General features: G+C 43.4%; 2 protein-coding genes and 1 long non-coding RNA gene across 3 annotated transcripts; 1 reads left to right on the top strand and 2 right to left on the bottom strand.

The window, feature by feature from the left end:
- Positions 1 to 4,785: 4,785 nt before the first annotated feature.
- LOC142902188 (uncharacterized) lies at positions 4,786 to 5,325 on the bottom strand. The gene is made up of 2 exons (XR_012929061.1): positions 4,948 to 5,325; positions 4,786 to 4,890 (listed from the first exon to the last, which is right to left on the bottom strand). It is a non-coding gene; the product is annotated as an uncharacterized LOC142902188 (long non-coding RNA).
- A 1,303-nt stretch (positions 5,326 to 6,628) lies between these two features.
- On the top strand, positions 6,629 to 8,529 carry cxcl13 (chemokine (C-X-C motif) ligand 13). Its single transcript, XM_076047288.1, has 4 exons — positions 6,629 to 6,821; positions 7,218 to 7,335; positions 7,533 to 7,613; positions 8,216 to 8,529. The coding sequence occupies exons 1-4, from the start codon at positions 6,758 to 6,760 to the stop codon at positions 8,295 to 8,297; spliced, it is 345 nt and encodes a 114-aa protein (XP_075903403.1). The 5' UTR covers positions 6,629 to 6,757; the 3' UTR covers positions 8,298 to 8,529.
- Positions 8,530 to 10,327: 1,798 nt separating this feature from the next.
- cnot6l (CCR4-NOT transcription complex, subunit 6-like) lies at positions 10,328 to 22,005 on the bottom strand. The gene is made up of 12 exons (XM_076047286.1): positions 21,857 to 22,005; positions 19,423 to 19,544; positions 19,101 to 19,287; positions 18,285 to 18,370; positions 18,047 to 18,136; positions 17,904 to 17,972; positions 17,604 to 17,761; positions 17,263 to 17,417; positions 16,318 to 16,469; positions 15,656 to 15,883; positions 15,153 to 15,346; positions 10,328 to 13,433 (listed from the first exon to the last, which is right to left on the bottom strand). Exons 2-12 carry the CDS (start codon positions 19,532 to 19,534, stop codon positions 13,209 to 13,211), a joined length of 1,656 nt encoding a protein of 551 aa, XP_075903401.1. The 5' UTR covers positions 19,535 to 19,544; positions 21,857 to 22,005; the 3' UTR covers positions 10,328 to 13,208.
- Positions 22,006 to 22,140: the final 135 nt, after the last annotated feature.

A 22,140-nucleotide genomic window follows, 5' to 3' on the forward strand; every position in this document is an offset into this window, starting at 1 on the left:
TCTGAGAGGGCGGAGTCAACACCTGCCTTGGGGGCAGAGGGGTTAGTCAGTCATCTTGGAGCGGTATTGGGGCCCTTTGTGACATCACCATAAGTGGATGTCACTCTGGGGAATTTAATATTAATTCAATTTAAACATTGCACAATACAGGACTTTTGGGATAAACTGCATGTAATTTAGAACTAAGCAGAAAAAAAACTGACAAAAGACATGTCTAATCTATGCAGTTTAACGTGTGTCTCGCTTCACTAACTGAATGAAAGCTAAAGTAACATGTTCATCCAACCCTGAATGTGTTAACAAAACCACTTTGGAGAAACTTGGTTGTCGTAGTTTGTTTTGCTCTCTGTTTGAAATCGGTCCCTGTTGATCGGGGAGTCGTTGTGGAACCACTCAGTGCCTGTAAGAGTTTTCTGTTGTTGTTGTTGTGTTTGTTTGTTTGTTTGTTTTTCCCCTCAAATGACCCTGAAGCTTGACTAACAGGATGCTAATGACGGTGATGAGAGAAAAGCCTTGTTTGTTTGTTTGTTTGTTTGTGTGTTTTACATTTTTCTTTTTTTTTTTTGTGTGTTTCTACTACTGCTTCACTGCTGCAGCATCTACAAAAACACTCTCAAGTCAACACGAGTTAAACTACGTGTGAGGTCAGCGTCCAAAATCTCGCGCCTCGATACAAACTGTTCCTTTTTCCATTTGTCAAGGCGGGTCGGATGAAGAGGCCATTTGGCCTTTGATGGTCTTTGCCGCCCCCTAGCGGAGCGAGGGCACACAGTTCGGTGATGGAGGGGAGAGAACAGAACTGAGTAAAACCAGCTGGCTGGTTTTAAAACACGTTCGAAAGTTTACTTCATAGAAGAGTTTAGTTTAGTTTCGTTGAACATTTTGAGTCTCTGATGACGTTTCCATTTCAAAGTAGGACAAACGTTTTGCAAAAAAAAACAAAGAAGCTTTTTCCCTCTGGTTAACGCTAGCAACGCTGGCAAATCTGTCATTCGGAAGCAAGTAAAGTAGTCCAGCGGATTTTGACCCGTTTTTTTTTTTTTGTTTGTTTGTTTTAAGGCCGGTGAGTCTAAATCTGCAGAATATTAAAGGTTGTGTTGTTTTTCTCTTCTCAGCAATTCATAGATCGCATATAAGCCAAGATTTAGCTCCTCCACATCCTTGACAAACTGTGTCTTTGGAAGCATGTTTTCCTCTTTAGCGCAGAAGACTGACTTTAAGTCTCTCTGCCTCCTTCCTCTTCAGCTCGTTACCGGTTTCTGACGATCGTCACACTCTGCTGGTTGAATCACCAAACACTACACGGCCTGTTTTTTCTGTTGTATGCTTAATGGCCACATTTTTCTCACTTCCGGGGGTGAACCACTGTTCTTAAAGTCGGAATTTGGGTTTAAATCGCCGCACCGTTAGTATTCTGTATCCAAAGTACAGAATCCAAAAGTATCCAATTTATTTATTTCCTTTTTTGTTTTTGATTTTCTTCTGTCTTGTTTTTGAGGTTGGTTATAAGCTATGCACACAGTCCATCCTCAGCTCTCTTTTTTTCTTCAAATAAATATATCTATTATTAGTAATTCTAACAAATTATTCTATTATAACAGAGCTAGCTTAGGCTAAAGTCATAGATATTCATGTTGGAAGTGTTCTTCCAATGGTCACATAGTTATTACAATTTTATGTTATTTTGTGTTTCTGCAGAAATTACATTAAAAATGCTGATTGGAGTTGGTTTCGTGTTGTGTTTTGTTGATCAAATGTGTAGTTTGTCATTGTCATGTGACATGAAGTTCAAAATCACACAGTACAATGTCACCGGTGGGTATGGCAAACCAGCTTTGAACCTCTTAAAACCAATCACACAAACACGTTTCATGTTCAGAATGGCTCCAGTTTTATCCTTGTTAAATCAGGAAATACTCGATACGATAACGAGTTTTTACAATGTAACTACCCGAAATCGAAGAGAATGTTCAAGTGGTTCAATATTACGAAATGCATTTTTAAAGCAGTACAGAAGAGGGCGCCATGTACAATATGTTAGGCTTGTTACCACTGGGCAGATAGTCGTCTTCAGACTTGCACCGTCCACATCAGAGTTTAGATTCTTTACTTTTCACCACCGCAATGTATCAAAACTTCTTCTCGTTGCAAAAACAAACCAATAATTGCGATTTGATTTATCCTGATAATTCCTATGTTGTAACAACAGCCCTCCAGGTTCGGTTGGTATTTATTTCAAACCTGCCAGCTAAGCAGCAGGTTCTCACGGAGCCTTCCTGAAAAGCGGAAATCGTGTCCATTTTTAGTCAGAAGAAGAAAAAGAACAAACTAATTACTGCCCCTATTATTGGCAGCTGCGGTAAAAACACTACAAGCGGCTTAAAAAAAACAACCATAGCGGCTATGCTGTGGTTGCCACCGATGAACAAGTTGTTTCTCTCTCGGTATTCCATATTCTTCTTCTTTTCCATGTTTCGTAAAACTTTATTGATACAGTCCACTGGACCCCGGAAGTCGGACTCTGGTGGGCTACATCATTGTGGCTACGTCGTTAACATTGTTAGCTCACGACTACATGCAACAACACTACAAACTGGCGTAAATGTGAAAAGACAAATTAAATACATGTAGCTACAGGTTGACATTGCACTGTATTGTCTGTATGACTTATAACATGAAAATCATAAAGTTGTTCAAACAAACATTGAAGTGCACCGTTTCCACCAAATCTCCAAACTGAAACTAAACATTTTCTGAAGGTCAAGAACCTGACCTTTGAAGTGTACTGGTGTGTTGTCTGACTTTTAAGCAGCATAGTTACATACAGCAATACTGCTGAATGTAACTGGAACCTTTGGTGGAGATGACAGGAAATCCGTATTATTTTTTTGGCCTAATTTGCACACGTAAAACATGGATTCTGCTGTATCAGCTCTCTGTCAATGTTTTAATGTCACTAATTGTCACATCAACCCAAAACACATTAGCTGACTGTGGCGGGTTTGCTTCAGTGTGCGTGAGGCCATGTGTTTCTGATTGAAAACGCTACTGAACCTCGAGGTGTGATGTGGGCTGCGCTGCCTGAGCCGACTGTATTTCACACTGCTTGTCATTTTTTTCCTTTCTCCCTCCATTTGTACAGCATACCTGTGGTTGACACCTTGGAGTGTCAATATCGGTGGTGTCGACTCTTTCCCGTATGCCACGAGCGCTCTTCACACCAGGCGCCAACTCTTGGTTGGCAGTTGCAGCGAAATAGGACGAGGTGACATTTTCTATCACACATTCAAAATCAACATTTCCAAATCAGGAAACGTGCACAAGAGATTTTTTTGTTTGCAGGTGGAAACTTGAGGTTTTCATTAGAAGACAGAGCGCTATGGATTCTTCCATTTTAATAAATACTGCTTGCATGGACTGCCTTAGGGAAAAAGTGTTGAGCTCATTGAGAAAAGAAAAAAACTTGAGAAGTTCTTGAACTTGTGAGGCTAAAAGTTGCAATTAGCAATGTATTATTCTTTTTGTCCAAGTGTGTTTAAGACTCCAGTAGTTTTAGCCCAGACCTTGAGGACTGTCACATGTTTAAACAGTCCTAATTACACTAACGGTGAGTCTGTATGTTTATTAAGAGTTTTTGTAGATCTGACAAGGTTTTTTTTTCCTAAAAAAACATACCTCTGGAAATCACTCTCTCAGAGTGACTCACCTCAACTATTGAAGTGTTTTCGAGTTATAGCAACAACAACACAGGCAACTGACTGATGTCATATATGGATGGCGAACGGCAGACTAAAAGAAAAGTCTTTACAGTGAGCTCAGACGGTGAGCAGCTGAGTAAGCATCTGCACATGCAGTGTCAGGAATCAGTGTCGGGTTTTTACTTTAAAGCCACGAGTTGGGAAATTGAAATGTTGTGGTTTCTCCTGTTGGTAGACAGATGGCCCCTTAGGTTGAGAGCTCAGCTCAGTTTGGGTCATAATACACTACTCGTACAAAGGCTGCAGCGGCCGTAATGAGGAAGTGTGTGCAGTGGAGTGTGATCACTTTCTTTTCTCAGTTGACCCTCACTGAGCTCACTCTTGCAGCAACAGCAGAGTCTCCAGGGGAATCGTTTTAAGTTTCACTTTTGTTAAATAAGAAAAAGAATAAATAAATAAAGATTCTACTAATGACGAGGAATAAAAAAAAAAAAAAGAAGCAACTGAAAATGCTAATAATTATTGTAATGTTGAGAGCTTATTTATTTACTTATTTACTTTTTTTTTTTTTTTATTTATTTATTTATTTATTTTCAATTTAAGACAGTAGCAAAAACAACTCAGCCTCGTCCAGTGACCATTATTTTTCATTTGAACTTTTGCCCAATCTCAACTGGCTAATCCTCAACCCTGAGATTGTGATTTTTGCAATTTTTCTTTTTGGACTAGCCAAGCATTTTTTCCTTTCTGGTAACCGTGTAATTCGTTTGATCATCAAAATTACAACTGGTTACGAAGAAAGACTCTACTCGGATGCCAAAACGCCAGTGAAGCCACCTGCAGGACAGAGCAAAACGGGCAGTTCAACCTCGACGGTCGGTGTTGCTAATCCAAGCTCCCTGTGCGGTACCGAACCCGAACCATACTGTATAAACTCCCAGGACCACCTTGGAAGAAGCTCATCCAATGGAAGCCCTCATCACTTGCTCACTGTCAAGAGTCTGGTTGTCGCATCAGTGTAACCAATAACTGCCAAATTATTTTTGCTAGACTTAGCCACAACAAGTCTAGTAGGCAAACAAAACTCTTTTATATTTCTTCTTTTATTTTGTTACTTTTAGCTTAAGTTTAGGTTTTCTTTACTTAATCTCTCTCTCTCTCTCTCTCTCTCTCTCTCTCTCTCTCTCTCTCTCTCTCTCTCTCTCTCTCTCTCACACACACACACACACGCACACACACACACACACACACACATGCACAGTTCGTTGCTGATTGTGTCTTCATGATCACATTCATGCCATGCTGTTCTGTGTGAACCATCTATTGTTACACAAATAAATGCACATTAAGCCTGATGTCATTGTTTGACTGACATATTAAAGTGTGGTTCAAATCCCTGCGTATCGTCAAGAACTCCTCGCTAAGGAGACGGTATTGAGACTGATTCTGGTGTTTCCTGCTGATGTCAACAACCAAAAAACAGGTGGGGCCCGATCAAATCATATTAAATATTATAAATATTGAAATTATTAATTTCTTTTTGACGTCCGTTTCCACTCCTTTGTGAGGTTGATCGATTAAATTAATCGATCAAATTAATCGATCAACCTTCCCCCACTACAAAAATCGGCGCAATCATCTTCATTATTAATTTCGCTGTTGGTTGGTTGAAATGGGGCATTGCCTGCCCAGGTGACTGCTATGCATTCATGCATGCATTCATTCATTCATTCATTTGTTTATGCTTCTGCACAGGAGGTTACGGAAGGAACCAGGTTCCCCAGACCTGGCATCAAAAGACACTTTCTCAGCTTATAGATATATTTATTCCCCCTATGTGCATATAATTTCCATGAGCGGGAAGCACACTGATAAGACTTACGAGAAGAGGATGTGGTTAGCTGGCAAAGAGAAGTTGATTTCTGCCTCGAGTCCGGCGATTCTCCTCCGTCTGCAGCTGCATATTTCTATTTTTATTTTGGTCCGGGTTTTATCCAGACTGTTGCAACTAAAGCAAGTCTGTCCTGCACCAAAATATCCACACTGCTGCTCTTTGGTTATTTAAGTTACCGGCAGTTTTTTTTTCGGGACTCTCCACAATCTTGATCATGCTGTGTCAAGACAAAAGTGGGGGTTCTTTTTTCTTCTTCTCCTTCTTCTTCTTTTTCGCTCCCCTTAAACAGTACATGAGGCATTTGTGCACCGACTGAAAAGGAGCTTTCGCTTCAGGGATTTTCTTGTTATGGTGAAAACACAACGTCTGATGAAGTGGCCACTGCTCCAGCAACTTTGCTGTCTTTATTGGCAGTGGTTGAAAACACTGTGTATGGCAAGAGGGTTGCAAGCCTTGCGAGATCAGCATCTGCACATGGAACCCACGAAATTTGCATCACTTTCTCTTTTTCTCTAACCGTGCCCACACCATGACCAAGGTTACCCATCAATCTCAAGGTTTCCTCTCCATCTGTCCGTCCATCCATCCATCGATTTTCTGTCACTGCAACGCAAGGGCCCATCCCAGCTGTCTGAAGAGGTCAGTGCAGGCCCAAGACAGATCATCAAGACTGATACTGTGGCTAATCTAGAGTTGACGATCAGCCTCTCGTGCTTGTGCAAAACCAGTGAACTTACAAACGTTATTTACTTGCTACCTAGTTTTTGTTAGTGGTAGGTGATGATAAGTAAGAATAACCAGGAATTTTGAAAAATGCTTTTCTGTGGATGCCTTCGTTGGTTCAGGTCATTGTTGCCATTGGGCAACCCGAAATCATCATCAACAGCAATCAGTAAAATGTCATGAATTCGCAAAGTATTAACATACATAGATGTGAATAGAAGTAGGACACGCGGCAAGAAATTGTTATGATGCTTGGGCATTAGATTGCAAATAAAGAAGTGAGGGGGTGTGGTGTCTTGCACAATCCTGTGCAAATCTGCTGGGAAGGTGTTGCTCGTCTTGCTTATAAGGCAGGAGTTTGCTCAGTTGTCTCAGCCTCGCCAGCACTTTCATCACTCTCACTTCCTGTCTGTTGGAGAAGCATCACAACAAGGCATCGACGATGACCAAATCACTGCTGCTCCTGGCTGCTCTGACTCTCTGCTGCTGCATGGCGTCCCTGCATGGTGAGAATAAAATGTCATTTTAAATGATTGTTTTGTTTAAAATGCTTTTGCTCTTTGGTAAAAAAAAACAAGACATCGTCGTCATCGTTTTTATCTGCTAACCTCCACAATGGACTCACGCTGCGATTTCCCCCCCGTCTGCTTTGTGTTTTTGTCAGTTCGACTGAAGATTCTCTCATTTCATCATCCTGACATTCATCTGTTGCCACATTCATATGTTTACATTTTTCACAAAGATCCAATAAAAATGTACTTATATGATTATATTTGAACATTGACTAAGCTGAACTGACTGAGAAGCTGAACTGACTGAGAAGCTGAACGTTTACTCTGGTTTCCAGATGTTCCCCCTAAGAAACAACATCCTCATCCTCTTTAACCTTCGACTCTCTCCAGCTTTTTCCGGGCCCAGTTGTCAGTGCCTTTGGACGAGCCCGCGCCGAATTCCTCTTCGACTCATCAGGAAAATTGAGATAACTCCCATCACAGGAGGGTGTCGTCGCACTGAAGCCATGTAAGGAGCTGAATTAAGATGGGGATTAAGTTCAGACTGAGGAAGAAAAAATACATTGATTATGAAAAAAATAACAAAAAAAAGTCAGAAAAAAGCAGCACAAGTGCAGCTGAGTTCAGAATTCTGAGGAGTTTCTTCATCGTTTGGCTAAACACAAACACACAACCATGCTAACGAGTGTCTCTGTCTCCTCGCAGCATCACCAGGAAGAACGGATCTAAAGTTTGTGTTGACCCGACGGTGCCGTGGTTCATTGAAGTGGTCGCCAGAGCGCAAAAGTAACCACAACTTTTGTATCTTTAAGTCACTGACGTTGATTCTATAGTCACACACATACATGTGTATGTACAGTATATATATATATATATATATATATATATATATATATATATATATATATATATATATATATATATATATATATTTATACACACATACATATATCAATCCTAACAATGATTCACCTTTAGAAGGTTTAATATGGTCATAAATTATGCAGATGTCCTTCAACTTCATATTACTTTATATTCTCAAATTGTGATGATGATGATGATGATGATGATGAAGATGAGTCACCTTTCAATAAAAAAACAAAACACTTTTTTTTTAAATCAGCAACAGAAAAGAGATCATCAATAAAAGTGCCAAGACAATGTGCATTTACTGTTATTTTACTGTGTCTGAAGGAGGCGCTGTGTCAGAGGAGGGGCTTGTCTTGCTCGTCATTTATTGTCATAATGGTAATATGACCATAACTGTATCACTCTTTGTGTTTTCTGATACAATTCATTAATCCCAGTAAACACTTTACAGCGTCTCTGTCTGCATTAGATCCATGGCTCACTGGTTTTAACCCTGTTTGTATTTGTTTTGCTTCCAGAGTCCAAAGGGTGGCGTCCTCCCCTGCCACTGCTTCTCCCACCACTGCCCCGCCAACTGCTTCTCCCACCACCCGCTATTGATGCAGCAGAGCCCTCACTGATGCTAAACTCAACTGAATCTACGGCAGCCACGGATATAAATCCTTTAGAAAATGCAAATATTTACACAAATATATTTTTTTAAGTTGCTTTAATTTTTACAAATGCGTCAAATGTCATTTGTCAGGCTGTCGGATGTGTTTAAGCTGAATTCAATTGACAAAACTCTGCACTGTGAAGTTAACTGTTTGAATAAAAGACAGACAATACTTTTTTTTTGTAAAATCACCTTTATTGACAAGAGGGAGCGGGGTCGGGGGTCTGGGATGCGTGGATGACACAAATGTTGCTGAGTTTGGTTTGAGTGACACGTCGCCACTCATATACTCAGCACTGTCGTAGATTTTGTAGAAGCTCTTGTTCCGTAAAACTTATTGCTTGGACACAGCAGAAATTTCACTCTGTGTTCATTTGTGCAAAAAGCCGCCTCACTCATTCAAACTTCCCTCTGCCTTCACGATCCCATATTACACCAATTGTCAGATCTTAACTTTTTGTCAAGTTGTAGTGCCCTTAAACAACTACTTATCCAAAAAAGCAGGACCATTCTGAGTGACATCACAAAGGGCTAATTTGAAAAGCAGAGCGTGTGAAAGACGCAAAGGTTGGGACGTCTTTGCACAATATGGGATTTTTGAACAACAAATTGAGGGGCTTTTTTTAATTGAAATTTGGACGTTAAACTTTTTCGTGATGTCATTTTACTGCTGCAGTGAATTGCAGTGTTTGGCTGGAGCCTGTGTACCAGACATGGAAACCAAACAGGAGCTCTACAAAAGCCACAACAGTCTTAACTGAGTAGCATCAGCTAAGTTGAAAAAAAAAAAAAAAAAAAAGGCTTACACTTTGACATTTAATCGTCAGACGTCACACTTGTGTTTCCATAAAAGAGAAAGCGACCGTTTCTCCACAACAAAGTTTTCCCTCCAGTCAAACGCTCACTTCCTGCTTCCTCGCGTCTGCTGTGGAGGCCGCTTGGATTGAAAAAAAACAAACAAAAAAAAAAAAACATGTGGTGGGAAGCCGCACATCTGCTGTCTGCCACAGAAACGTAACTGCTACACAGTCACTGTGTGGAGTCTGCTGGAGCACTGTGTCTGTGGCTGCTGGTAGCTGAAGCTTCACAATCACATCTGCTTTCTGCACAGAAATCTAAGAAGAAATAACCAACTGTTGTTGTTGTTGTTGTTTTGTTGTTTTTTTTTTACCTAAAATGTTGCAAAATTGCAATTTTGAAACATTACAAAGGTAGAAAAATGTGATGCCGCGGCTTGAAATGCAGACGAGACACTTTCTGAACCTATCCGTGCAATTACGTCACACTATGCAGCCAAACATTCTATTGGCTCACTTCAGATTGTGCAGAAATGCTATTTCGGAAACTCATTGAAAGTGTTTTTGTGTTGCTTTTCCTTTCATTCTTTAACGCTGCATTCTAGTTTGGTTGACTCAACTGAATTTGTCTGAAACAATTTCATCTCAAACACACGATGGAAAAGTCTTATTGCCGTTGCCGGGGCTTTTATACTTAGTGTTACTGTAGGAAGAAAAGAAAGACTGTTGAAATAATTTAAATTTGGAGGAAAGAAAAGAAAAACAATGTTATTTTTTTTTTTACATTCAGAAATCACAGGTGACGACGCTTCCGGTGATTTCTTTGTCAATCACAGCAACTCGGCAATGACAGAAAACAGCGTCAGTGTTAGAAGTGATTCGCCCACCACAAAAACATTTCATTAAAATTGGACAAAGTACAGGATGAGATGAAGGATGGATGATAAATGCATGGATGGATGGATGAGTTAATCTGAGCGTCTTTGCTCTTGTGGGCAGTGCTGCTGTTGGAGAATTAGGCACGTTGTTGAGAGAAAAAGTGTTTTTAGTCTTCTTTAAAAAATAAAAATAAAAATAAATCATAATCCAGGACATCATAATGTGCACAGGGAGCTCGCTGCCGATGAGACGAAGATGGAGAGATCAGGCGTGGAGAAATAAAAGCCGAGACAAGCTGCTTTTAGTCCTAAAACATTTATCTTTTTTCTTCTTTATCCAAAAAAAACAAAACAAAACCTGGTAATAGTGATAATAGTGTTGTACAAAGTGTCCACTGAAAGACTGCAAGTTAGTGGGAGACAGAAAACAAAAGAAGACGGAGACGTCTCTGTAGGAACAAGTGTCTCCAGACGGGAGCGGGTCGAGTTTTTCACACGTGGGATCTTAAACAAAATACACACACAAAAAAAAGTACATCTTCCACTTTGGAGAAAAGAAAAAAAAACAAAAAAACAAAACACCCCCCCCACCCCCCTCCCCCGTGACAGACGTGAAGGGACGCCCTGTTGTCGTCACAGATACTTGACACACGTGCGGGGAGTGAAGTGAAGTAAAGGCCTCCAGATGCTCACAAACAAGAGGATCCATCATTTGTCAGCGTTTCAATCGTGTGCAAAACCAAGCAAAAAGCGGCAAAAACTGGTTTCCACTGCAGTTTTAAAGCCAAGGTCACGTGGAGGTGACGGCGGTCATCACGGTGATATATATAGATATATATATATGTTTTTAACTATATGGCTTCTCTCATCCAGTACTGAACAGTGCACCAGAGATCCGTGGGCCAGCTTTCACACCTCAGCGTTTCTTATTGTGTGAGTTGCGCATTAAAAGCATTTAAAAAAAAAAAAAAAAAAAAAAAAAAGAAAGAAAGAAGGAAAGAAAGTCCGATGATCAGAGCCGCCACAAAATTTCTGCTCGGGCTCTCAACTCATCATTTGGACATCGTGTGATTGTCACAAATAAATAAATGTTGGCACCTGGAGAAAAATCCCTCAAGCGGCTTCACTTTTAGTTGTCGTGACCCTGTGAGTGTCGTCGAGACGCCGGTGATCTCGAGGAGAAACTTTTCAAAGACGCCGTCGTACCTTTTAAAGGCCGAGTGTGGAAGACTAAGCTGCCCCTAGTGGTCAGAGAGCACACTGCAGACGGCGTTAGTCCCCAGCTGGCTGGCGTCCCACATGACCTCATCTCTTTCCTCTGATGTCGGGATGAACCTGAATCTAATTACTGCAGTTTGAAGATGTTACGCACTGGGCCTTTAAATATCATAAATAAATGTGTGCATTTATTACTCACATTAAAGTCATAGATCCTGCTGGTGTTGCAACTGACACCCAGCTAACCCCCTGCGTTTAAATTGCACTGATGCTGTCAGAAGCCACATTTTCATTTTACCCATATTTTGACGATTCAGCATCCAAATACTGGTTTGATCTAATTAATCAGATTTTTCGATTTTTTTTCTTTTTTTTTTTGCAATTTCTGATGATTTATCCACCAAACGTAGCAGCAGTTTTCAAAAACTCTCAGACGTGGCCGCCACAACATGTAATGTATGTAAAGTACATACATTAACTGTGCTTTTCAGAGGATCTGCAGGTTCAGTGACTTCCTGTTTTGTTTTTGTGTTGTTTTTTGCTCGTATGATGCTGCTCAATTAGGAGGTACTGCTGTGTGCATAGCATAGCCCTGAGTTACAGCTTACATTAAAGGGCTATTAGTTCTAATCACCTGATAAAACAAACAAAAAAAAACCCAAGTGTCCACAGGAACTTCTGACACTTTGAAATATTGGAACAATAGAGTCTTTGGTAAATATGTTTGATTCCTGGTTACAAATCATCGGCCGGTTCTGGTTCTACTTCTTCCTGGTACCTACAATACTCTGTCTCATATCATCTCCACAGATTGATAAGTCATGTGACGGGACACAAGAAGGTTTTCTCTGATCTGAAGTCGATCAGTGCAGCATAAGATATTTTATGGCGTGAAAAGTTTTTTTGTTTTTTTTTTCACTCCCCAAAAACACAAAAGTACATGAGATATGTTGAGAACGATTCTGACGTCATACAACAAAAACAACTTCTGGAGAGTGAAAAATGAAGCACTGAACAGAAGCAGGAATATGTTTTAGTCGTGAGGGAGCAGAAACTAAAAAACATGACGTGAATGCAGCAGCAGCAGCAGCAGATTTGTAAAGCGTGTGTGACATCATTTCTGGGATGTAGCTGAAACAAACGGGTCAGTGGAACTTCATCCCTGAAAACAAGGTTTGACTGAACATAAAATGGCACCGGATGCCATTCGGAGCAGCGGACGTCGAGCTAAAAGCCTCCTGAAGGAGCCGCCCACAAGACATCGGCACTGTTGGGCGCCTGAAAAGTCACATGACCCCTGGCTGTGACCATTTCTTTCTTTCTTTACATTCTCGCCTGCGTGTAAAACACTCAGATTTAGTGTTACAATCACAAAAGTTTAAAAACTCGAGCTTAAAAGTGACCAGTTGTGAGTTCACTACACAACTGGATTTGAAACTTATTTTGCTGTTTAACAAACTGAAAGTATTGACCCATAGTGGCACAAATAATAATAACAATTAAAAAAAAAAAAATGTTTTACCTTCTTTACAACTTTTGAATCCAAATTATTCGTCTGGTAGTGTTACGTCTAAAAGCAGCCGCGTGCTGCCGCGCAGCTTTCACGTCACGTTGTGGGTGTTTCCTCTAAAACTGAGTGTCTCACAGCAGCGTTTGCAAAAGAAAAGAAAAGAAAAGAAAAGAAAAAGTGATGTGTCGGACTGATGAGTCATTTAAAAGAATGGGTCCCGGCTGGCAGCGATGTCGCAGGTGCTTGACATTTGGAGTTGGACAAAACGTGCTGTGTGCAAACAAACACAAAAAGGAGCGACAACGGGGGCAAATACTTCACTCCTTTTGTTTTTTTTTTCGGGGGGGGGGGGGGGGGGGGTGAGTGTTCTTAAAGTGATGGCAAAACTGTACAGGGTCCTGTATAAAGCCTGGAGCAGGGGTTGAGGGAGGGGGGGGGGGGGGGCTGCACTCACTACCTGTGGACCGGCAGGTGCAGCCCGTTGAGGGGGTTGAGTGGGTGCGGCGCCTGGTGGGGCTGCAGCTCCAGCTGGGCCAGCAGGGAGAAGTGGTCCGAGGGGATGTGAGGGTGCGGGCAGCCCGCAATGCTGTTGTCCACCAGCCACTGGCTGTCCAGCGGCCCCAGCAGGCCCAGGACGCTCAGGTGGGTCTTGGAGAAGAAGATGTAGTCGATGACACCCTGCCGAGGGGGGGGGGGGGAGGGCGTTACTATTGAAAAAGAGCAACAACCTGGGGGAAAAGAGTCCCTCTCTGCGTTTTCATTTGTTTGTCGCAAAAATAAAAGCGATATTTCTAAAAATTTCAACAAAGTACGATTGCGATTTGCAGGCGTTTCCACTGACTGGTGTGAAGCGTTTGCTTTTGTTTGTTTATGTTTGTTTATGTTTGTTTGCTGTCAAGAATGGTTGCTCTATTTTTCTCTTTGATTACTTGTAAAAAATATTCCGCTTCCTCCCCCGTCAAATCATAACGCGCCATTTTCACTGGAAGTGAACTGGTCACGTGACCCCGTACGTCACATCCACTGACGTGCAAATGCAATAAAAGTGTTTCCATGACGCTTTTGCGGTTTACCTCAATATGGATCCGTCTGAAAAACCACCTCATGAGAGGGTCACAACCTTTGAGCCATGTTTGAGAAGCTTCGCTGTTTCCATCATCAGTTTAAATGTATAAGTTATAGAAGTTGTTTTTTTTTTTTTAAATACAGAGTTCTGGGAAATCAACCCCCCTGTGATGTCACACAGGGCACATTTAGGCGGCAGGTGCAAGAAAGCTTGCAAGTTTTAGCAGAAAGCTACGATCCAAAGTTTGTCTTTTGCAGGAGGCTGTAAACAGAGGGCTAAGTCTGTCATTATCTACACTGAGCATCTTTATCCTGAACTGAACTCTCAACAGAAAAAATTCATCTGTAATAATTCTGCAAATATGGCAAAGATGGCGACTCGTGCATTCCAAAGATCTTTTTTTTAATTCTTTTAATCTTGTGCCACAAAATGTGTTTCACAAGAGATTGTGGTTGGTGAACCTCTGACACGACACTTTTACGTATAATATTTTTTGTGACTTGTGTCTTTGTGATGAGGAGATCTGCGTGAGGGAACAAACTCCTCAAGCGTGAACCTTTACCAGCCGTTAGATTTGAATCCGCGCTTACTAATAAAAGCACGAAAGGGCAAAAAGAGGCGGGGAAAGTCCATTAGCGCAGATGGAGCGCATTAAAGATGACAATCTGTGGTCATACTTGACGCACAGCAGAAACCGCAAAAAACAAAAAAAAAAACAAAATGCCAAGCTGAGAGCTTGGGACTCTTCCAGACGGCGCGTTGACAGACGCCCGCGGCCAACGTTTGAGTTTGTTGCGAAGGCGAGCGGCGCCGCTTTAAGCCAGGCGAGCTGAATCACGCGTCGGTTCTTCGCCTCGCTGAGCTCCCACCTCATGCATTTAGAGTCAACCTCAGGATTCCATGACCGCTCGCTTTCTTTTTAGTTCGATCAAGGAACAACTTTCCCTTCGTTTGCTCGACCTTTTGTACTCAAAACGCACAGTTCTGGATTCAGCCTGTTGTGATGTCACAAAGGGAGAAGCCAAGTTGCAACACCCCTCCAACCCTCTGCCTCCTCAGCCAGGTGTTGGCTCTGCCCTTCTGAGACCACCTTGTTTTGTGTCTCCTTCCAAACATGCAGAAGGGTCCAACAAAGCGGAGCAGGAGGCTGCAAACAGAGGGCTCAACCAGCTGCCGGGCTGTCACACCTTTCAACCTTTGCTATCTGGCAAACAAATCCTCTACTTTCCAAACACGTTCTGTGGGTTTCCCCCCCGCCCCAAAAATAAACAAAATAAATCGATTGAAAGTGAGAAAGTCTTGGAATGAGTTGCGTTGGGTTTTTCCGCTACCTTGAAGTCGTACGTGTAGTTGGTGTAAGGCATCAGAATGCTGTCGTAGGCGCTCTTCAGCTGGAAGCTGTGTGTGATGCTGCCGTCCGAGTTGCCGTTGCAGTTGAAGTTGGTCAGACATTCGCTGTAGCGCAGCTCCTTGAAGTCCTTGTGGTTCTCGGCCACGCCTCCGTTGCTCAGGTATTCCACCACACCTGGTGCACACACACACACACACACATACACACAGTGTGATTACAATCATATTTTGGGGGAAAAGAAATCACCAGCATGTTTGTATCACATGTAACTGACCCTGCTGTCGGTATGAAAAGATTACCATTAAATTAACATTGTTGGCAATATGCCCACTAGATGCCGCTAAATATTATACACTGGGCCTTTAAATCCCCTCAAGGTTGGATTACTCATCTTGATCTTGACAGAGATGCAGAAACACACTAGTGTGGCAAATTATGTGGGCAAAGAAAGTGTGTTTTTCCTGACATGGCAGGCGGTCCTACCAGAGTCTGGCAGAGAGTTGAGGTCGGCACACAGGACGATGGGGATGGAGGACGGATCGGAGGCGGGCGAACCAGTCGCCAGGGAGTCCGAGGCCCTCTCGGCGATGCTCTTCAGCTCCGACAGGAACATCATGGTCTGGACCAGCTTGACGTCCGAGTACTCGGGGTCCCAGTGCATGTGTGCGTTGGCCACCAGGATCAGCTGGCTCTCCTGAGGAGGCTTCATGCCTGCAGACAGGGAGAGGGAGAGAGAGAGAGAGAGAGAGAGAGAGAGAGAGAGAGAGACAGGGAGAGAGAGAGAGAGAGAGAGAGAGAGAGAGAGGGAGAGAGAGAGAGAGAGAGAAGTTGGGCAAAATGAAAACGACGCAAACTAAGGACAACAAAATTGCCAACGTTAAAACTAACTGCAAATTCACAGGTTCTGAAAAGCAGATGCAGACATTATGTTGACAAACTGTCCTCATCTTTGGCATTGTAATGAGAATTTTTTTAAATGCACCTCAAAAACATCCTCCAAACTCGGAGGATTCCAACCAGACGTACTAGTGACCCCTTGTGGCACAACTGTGTCCAAACAATTTTTTTTTTATGTCCTGATTTAGTTGCAAGGCGGGAAGCCTGAACTTGGGCTGGTGATGCGTGACCACGGCAACCACTCTTACCGCCGGAGAACGTGTCCTTGTTGACCTCGAGCAGCACCGCCACCCCGATGTTGTCTTTGGTCATCACTCTGTTCAGCATGACCTCTGAACCCTCCGAGTTGGCCATGGCCACCTGGTTGAACTCCACAGTGTGCGTCTGCACCAGGGTGAACCTGCAAACACACACACACACACACACATGTACACACACTTTGAGATTCCTGCTTGATTTGCTGTCATCATCATCACCACAAGTCCATGTGGGAAAGAGACCATGGAAAACATTTGGAAAGAAGAAGAAGAAGAAGAAGAAGAAGAAGAAGAAGAAGAAGAAGAAGAAGAAGAAGAAGAAGCTGTAGAGGAAAATTGTGCTATTAAAACCTTTTTTTTTTATGGCAAGTTAACACGACGAGGACATTTCAAAGGAGTTACAAACTAAAGCGCTTGGCCGACATTTTCAAAACTTTAACTCAAAAAGCCACTCGTTAGCCCAGCGAGTGGGTAGCAGTAGTGGAGGGGAAGCGAGCTGCTGTTAGGTAACCCAGCTAACCCAGCTAACTCCACAAGCTTTGCAGCTAGCACTGTCAGCCACCCGCGAAGCTCAGCATTCCTCTGGTATTATAGTGTTTTAATTCTATCTGACTGGGTTGAGTTTGCTTCGAAGAAAGAGCCATTATTACTATCCCAACTACAGGATGAAGGCAGACGGGCTACATTTCACTGAGAAAAAGGATTGATGTTAATCTCTGTAGTAGCTCCAAGAGCACCCTCTTCTTCTCTTGTCTTCTTCTGTGGTGTTCAGGGCAACTGAACTGTAATTTAGCTTTTGTTCCAAAATACTAAATCCGATGGAAAAAAACCTCAGCGGTACTGCTTTGTTAAGTCAATTTATTTTACATTATAGCCAATAAATGCCCATCCAGTCGTCTTCAAGTGAAGGACGTGCGGCGGAGCTCCCAAACTCACTTCTCGGTTTTGAAGAAAACCGCGCAGCCGTCCACGTGTTTCCTCTCCTGCTCCGAAACCAGTTTGGCACGAGACTTTGGGCAGAAGTAGCCGCTGTAGCCGCGCTCCTTCAGCGTCTCCAGGAACAATTTGTAGTACTGCTCCGTCTCCACCTCCTGCAGGAGAACACGGATGGCAGCAGCATCCAGGTTACCACAGGTTAGGGCTCAAAGCGTTTCATGGGAGATGATCTTCTGTTCCTTCAAAATCTTGAAAAGTGAGTTTCAGAAGTGAAATAAAATTTACTTGAGGGAACTTTCTGGTTTTTAATTCTATTTTTATTTTATTCTTTTTTAAATCACCTGCAGGCTGATGATGTCTGCGTCGCAGCTGGTAATCTCCTCCATGATGCCTTTCTTCCGGTACTCCCAGTTCAGAGCCCAGGATGGACAGTAGCCGTAGAGCTGCCGCGTGGCGTACTTGTCGCACAGCACGTTGTAGCACATGACGGTGAAGACAGCTGCAGGGAGACGGGTGAGGAGGCACAAGGCAAGTAGGTGACTGACTGTGCTGGACGCACAATCGGTGGAACGAGCGCGCGGTTCCACGCTGGAGGAAGCCACAGAAAACTGGAAGACATTTCAGAGTGGCGGCGAACCAACCTGTGGGCAACATTTGGTCTCGCTCCTTCAGAGTGAGCCACGGTCTTTGGGGAAGCTGCTCCGGGTGCACTGGGAGGAGGAGGGAAAACAGGGATGAGGGTTCAACAGGCCGTTGCCAAACCTGCACCGGCGGCTGCAGTCACCTGCGAGATTGTCGAGCATGTAGTTCAAAAGCTTCCTGGTTCCGTCTGGTTCCTGGTAGAGATTGAGGATGTCCTGGGACAAAGGGTTTCCTGCAGAAAGAGCAGCATTAAAATCAGTTTTCAAAAGTCCTTTTCAGAACCGGCCGCAGGGACATATTTTACAGTTTGTTGACGACAAACAAACATAAAATCAATCGGACAAATGAATCATTAATTGGCCTTATTAATGAAGCCTCACCTTTAAGCCCCAGGGTTTGTAGCTGGAAAAGCCTCCCAAGTTCATAAGGCAGAACTCGTAAAAGATTGTTGTTTAAAAGCAATTCCCTGCAACAGACAAAACATTTCCGTCAGCATTCAGCTTTCATAAGAACGAAATTCCCCGTTCTGATTTTCATTCATCCACCAGCTTCTCCTGTTACGTGGCGCTCTGTGGTTCCTTTGACAAAATGTTTTGGATTAAAATGTTTCCTGAATGTTCAAAAACTGTCGTTTTTGTGTGTTTTTAAATCATCATCGTGGATTTATTTTCACTGTTTTGGGGTTGGCCAGCACTTTAATTTTACTTTTTATGATTTTAATTTGACTCAACGAGTGTTTAAATGATGGCAAACCTACAATACTGCACAAATGTTTGTACAGAATGTTGTATTCTATAAAAAAAACAACTTGTCATTAATATGGGAAAAAGTGTTTTCCAAACTTGCACACCACCACACAATCCAATCGATCTGCAGCAGCAGGAATAATAAGAAAGAAAAAAAAAATTCTCAGATCATCTGAAGGCAGCTTCAGACAAACAAGGGTTTATTAACTCCCTGCTTATATTCTGCTGCCGAGGGGACAAATCGACCAATTAGGAAGCAGACGTGTGTGATGATAAAAAAGTTTTTTTTTGGGGCTGAAAGTGGAAACTTTTCAAACTTGTGCTGCATGAATCTCAGCTGCAACATCACCGCCGTCAGTTACGTTCTGATCTTTGCACATCTGTTTGTCGCTCTCGGTGTTCACAGCGAGGCTGCAACCAGACGGCAGCTGTGAGATCTCGGCGTCCCACCTGAGAGAAACCATGTGGCCCAGTTCGGAGGGCAGGCTGCGGAGCTTATTGGACGACAGGTTCAGGTAGACCAGGTTGGGCAACTTGGCGATGTCGGGCGGGATTCGGGTGAGGTTGTTGTCGTTGATGTGCAGTGCCGTCAGGTGGGTGAGGGTCCATAGCGAGCTGCTCAGACTTCTCACCCGCCCTGCGTGTAACACACGGAGAAAGAAAGAGGAAAGGTGACGACTACGACCATCGCCACTCGCTGAATAAATGACGTCTTGGTTCCTCATGCAATTTGTATTTCGTCACAGTGGAGGAGGAAGTTGGTTGCACTGACCAGATATCTCCAGCTCGGCCCAGTAAGACTTCTTCCCATTGGCCGCCTCGTCGGCCGGCATGATGGTGTAACATCTGCGAGGATCTGGAGGATCATATTTTTCCTTTGGCATACCTGTTAATCTGGAAGGCAAAAAAAACGGTTGAATATTTGACTTACAAAATCATAGAGAGGACGAGCAGACAACTTAGATATCACAAGCCTGGAGTCTTTTCATAATTCAACCGTGTGGAATCAATGTGCAGATCTAATGAGAGTTTCCACAAGTGATCAGCTGAACAGGAACAAAGATTTTTTATTTTAAAAAAGGAAAGAAAGGGGGAAAAAAAATCAAGTCCGCTGGGCTGAATGGCTCATACAGACGACTGCTTGTTCTGGTAAGTACGCATTGTATCTTTCTGCTACAGTGACAATAAAGGCTATTCTAAGTATCCTAAAGTGAATGCTACAACCGTTAAATACACAGAATCCAGAGAGAGACCCTTTAGTAAAGTGTTTTTTTTAAATACCAAGTGGAGGTGAAGGTCCAAATTTTGTTGTGTAGTAAGAAAGAGGACTGATTTCTCCTGTTACAGATACACATGGCAGCGGGTGTCAGTGAGAAATGATTGGGATTCATGTGCTTTCTATCATTTCCACCTCTCTTAAAGGAACATCGTGTAAGACTGGACGCCCTGGACTCCACTGGTAAGGAAGCATGTTGAACACACTGCAAATGGTGACGTTTGTTCCATGATTTCACTTCTTACTGTGGCGGCAGCATAGAAAATGACAAAACCCTGATTGGGTCCCAGTTCTAGGTTGCTGTAGGTGCAAGTTTGTCGGCTACTTAAAAGTGCAGGTATTCGGTACCATTCCTGGCCAATAGGTCACGCTGAAGGTCACACACTGGACCTTTGACCCTTTCGAAACGTGCGTGGCGTCGTTTTCCTCTTAAATTGAAAGAAACGCCCACGGCGCTGGCGATAGAGTGGACTACAAATCATCTTTAAAGGCTCCAAACTACCAACTGCCGCATGACAGTGTGGAGACGCTGATATCGGAGGGACGGACGGCTCCATTTCTCGGGCCAGAGTTACTGTACGAGCCGCTACATTTATTGTTTGTGAATTATTAACCAATCTAGTCAACACTCTTCATCCCCTGGGCTTATTTTGACGGATGTTTCTGTCTCTTTCACACATGAATTATTCAGTGTGAAAACCATCACAACGTAACAACACTGAAAGTGTGTGCACGTGCTTTTGAAGTTGACAAGCAAAAACGCTCGACCAACGTTTCACGTTTGCAAGCTGATGACGCGTGCACTCCTTTAGAACATGGCAGTGGAATTTTGATTAAAGTAATACGTCAGAAAGAGTCACGACTTCATAGAGCACAAGGTGTTCTGCACTGGATGGGTGTCGCTACATGTCATGAACGCATCACATCACACCGTCACAGCGTCATGTGAAAGCAGCTGAGGACGAAACGGATCAACACCTGGTTCCGTCCACACAGCGAGCAGCGGACAGCCGCACACATCAGCAGACACCTGTGGCTTCACACGTGCAACATTGCGGGCGCTACACGAGAAGGAGCAGACGACGCGTGCGGGATAAAAAGCCGATGGCGCGTGTTATTAAGCGAGCAGCCACCGCCAAGTCGTCTTGAGTTGGCGGACTTATGTAACCCGTTTACACACGGCGGGGTCACAAAGTGAGCGCCTATCGGTGGGCGGGCTGAGGAAAATGACAAGTCCTGATCTCGGGTTGTGTGTGAGAACCATGCAGAGAAGACTTAAAAACAAAAAACAAAAAAACAAAACAAAACAAAACAAAACAAAAAAACTACAAAACTTGATTTGCTGAATTTTAGACTCACTGAGTTGTCTAAAAGCAAACTAGTAGCTGCCTGGTGCTTTGTTTTAATTCGAACTTCTGAAGCGGGGGGGTCGATTTTGTAAGAGGGAACGAATATGAAACGGACAACTGTGCCAACAGCTGAGTGTCCAAACATAGCAGCGCCTAATGTCAGGAGTGACAGGCGCGTCAAGTGAACGCCACCAGGCGAAGGGACGGGCCCACTGATAAGGAGAAGTTCGGCGGCCCACCACCGCTCACTAAGCCGTCACACCTGGCAGCGAGGTAAACACCACCTCCACAAGTGTCCTCTGAGACTTTTCAAAGTCTTTGAAACTGTCAACCGTCCTCTCAGCACGGTGCCGAGGTGCTGATCGCCGTGCCAAGCTGAAGCACGGCGCTAGATTTGTCAAGCTAGCGGCTGCAGGGAAGCACGCCGCCCAGGCTCGCCGAGACGGACTACCGGGAGGTGGTGGTGGGGAGCAGAGCGGAGTTGGTGCTAATCGAGGAGGATTTAAAGTGCACATTTTTCCGAGTGACACGCCGTGACAACGTGATCCGCCCCGTGTGGACAAAGTTCGAGATGACATTACCTTCATTCGGGAGCAGTAGATGACGATTTATAGGGGGAATTGGACGAGACATGCAGACACGGCTGGTGAACCCGTTCAGACCCTGAACGTCTCGGAAACAGAAGGAAGAACAACAAACGCGACTTCCGCTCGTACTCGGGCCATTCAAAGTGAACCAAGTGAACAGCCACACTTTTTGGATGTGTGTTTTGTCCTCCCTTGTACATTTTTCGATCGTGCAAAATTAAAAATAAAATGAAATATATTAGGGAAGCTTTGAAGAACCGCTTTTGTTTGTTTGTTTG

This window comes from Nelusetta ayraudi, unplaced genomic scaffold, assembly GCF_046127955.1.
Source record: "Nelusetta ayraudi isolate G7.1 ecotype Tasmania unplaced genomic scaffold, CSIRO-AGI_Nayr_v1 ptg000092l, whole genome shotgun sequence".
NCBI classification, from domain to species: Eukaryota; Metazoa; Chordata; class Actinopteri; order Tetraodontiformes; family Monacanthidae; genus Nelusetta; species Nelusetta ayraudi.

What these genes read in the sequence shown, in the direction of transcription:
- cxcl13 (XM_076047288.1), top strand. Translation starts at nt 6,758, where the DNA reads ATGACCAAATCACTGCTGCTCCTGGCTGCTCTGACTCTCTGCTGCTGC. An exon ending in CTGCATGGCGTCCCTGCATG is followed by an intron (nt 6,822 to 7,217) that starts GTGAGAATAAAA and finishes GACTCTCTCCAG; the next exon opens with CTTTTTCCGGGCCCAGTTGT. An exon ending in GTGGTCGCCAGAGCGCAAAA is followed by an intron (nt 7,614 to 8,215) that starts GTAACCACAACT and finishes TTTTGCTTCCAG; the next exon opens with AGTCCAAAGGGTGGCGTCCT.
- cnot6l (XM_076047286.1), bottom strand. Translation starts at nt 19,534, where the DNA reads ATGCCAAAGGAAAAATATGATCCTCCAGATCCTCGCAGATGTTACACC. An exon ending in GGCCGAGCTGGAGATATCTG is followed by an intron (nt 19,288 to 19,422) that starts GTCAGTGCAACC and finishes TGTTACACGCAG; the next exon opens with GGCGGGTGAGAAGTCTGAGC. An exon ending in AGACCAAATGTTGCCCACAG is followed by an intron (nt 17,762 to 17,903) that starts GTTGGTTCGCCG and finishes GTCTCCCTGCAG; the next exon opens with CTGTCTTCACCGTCATGTGC.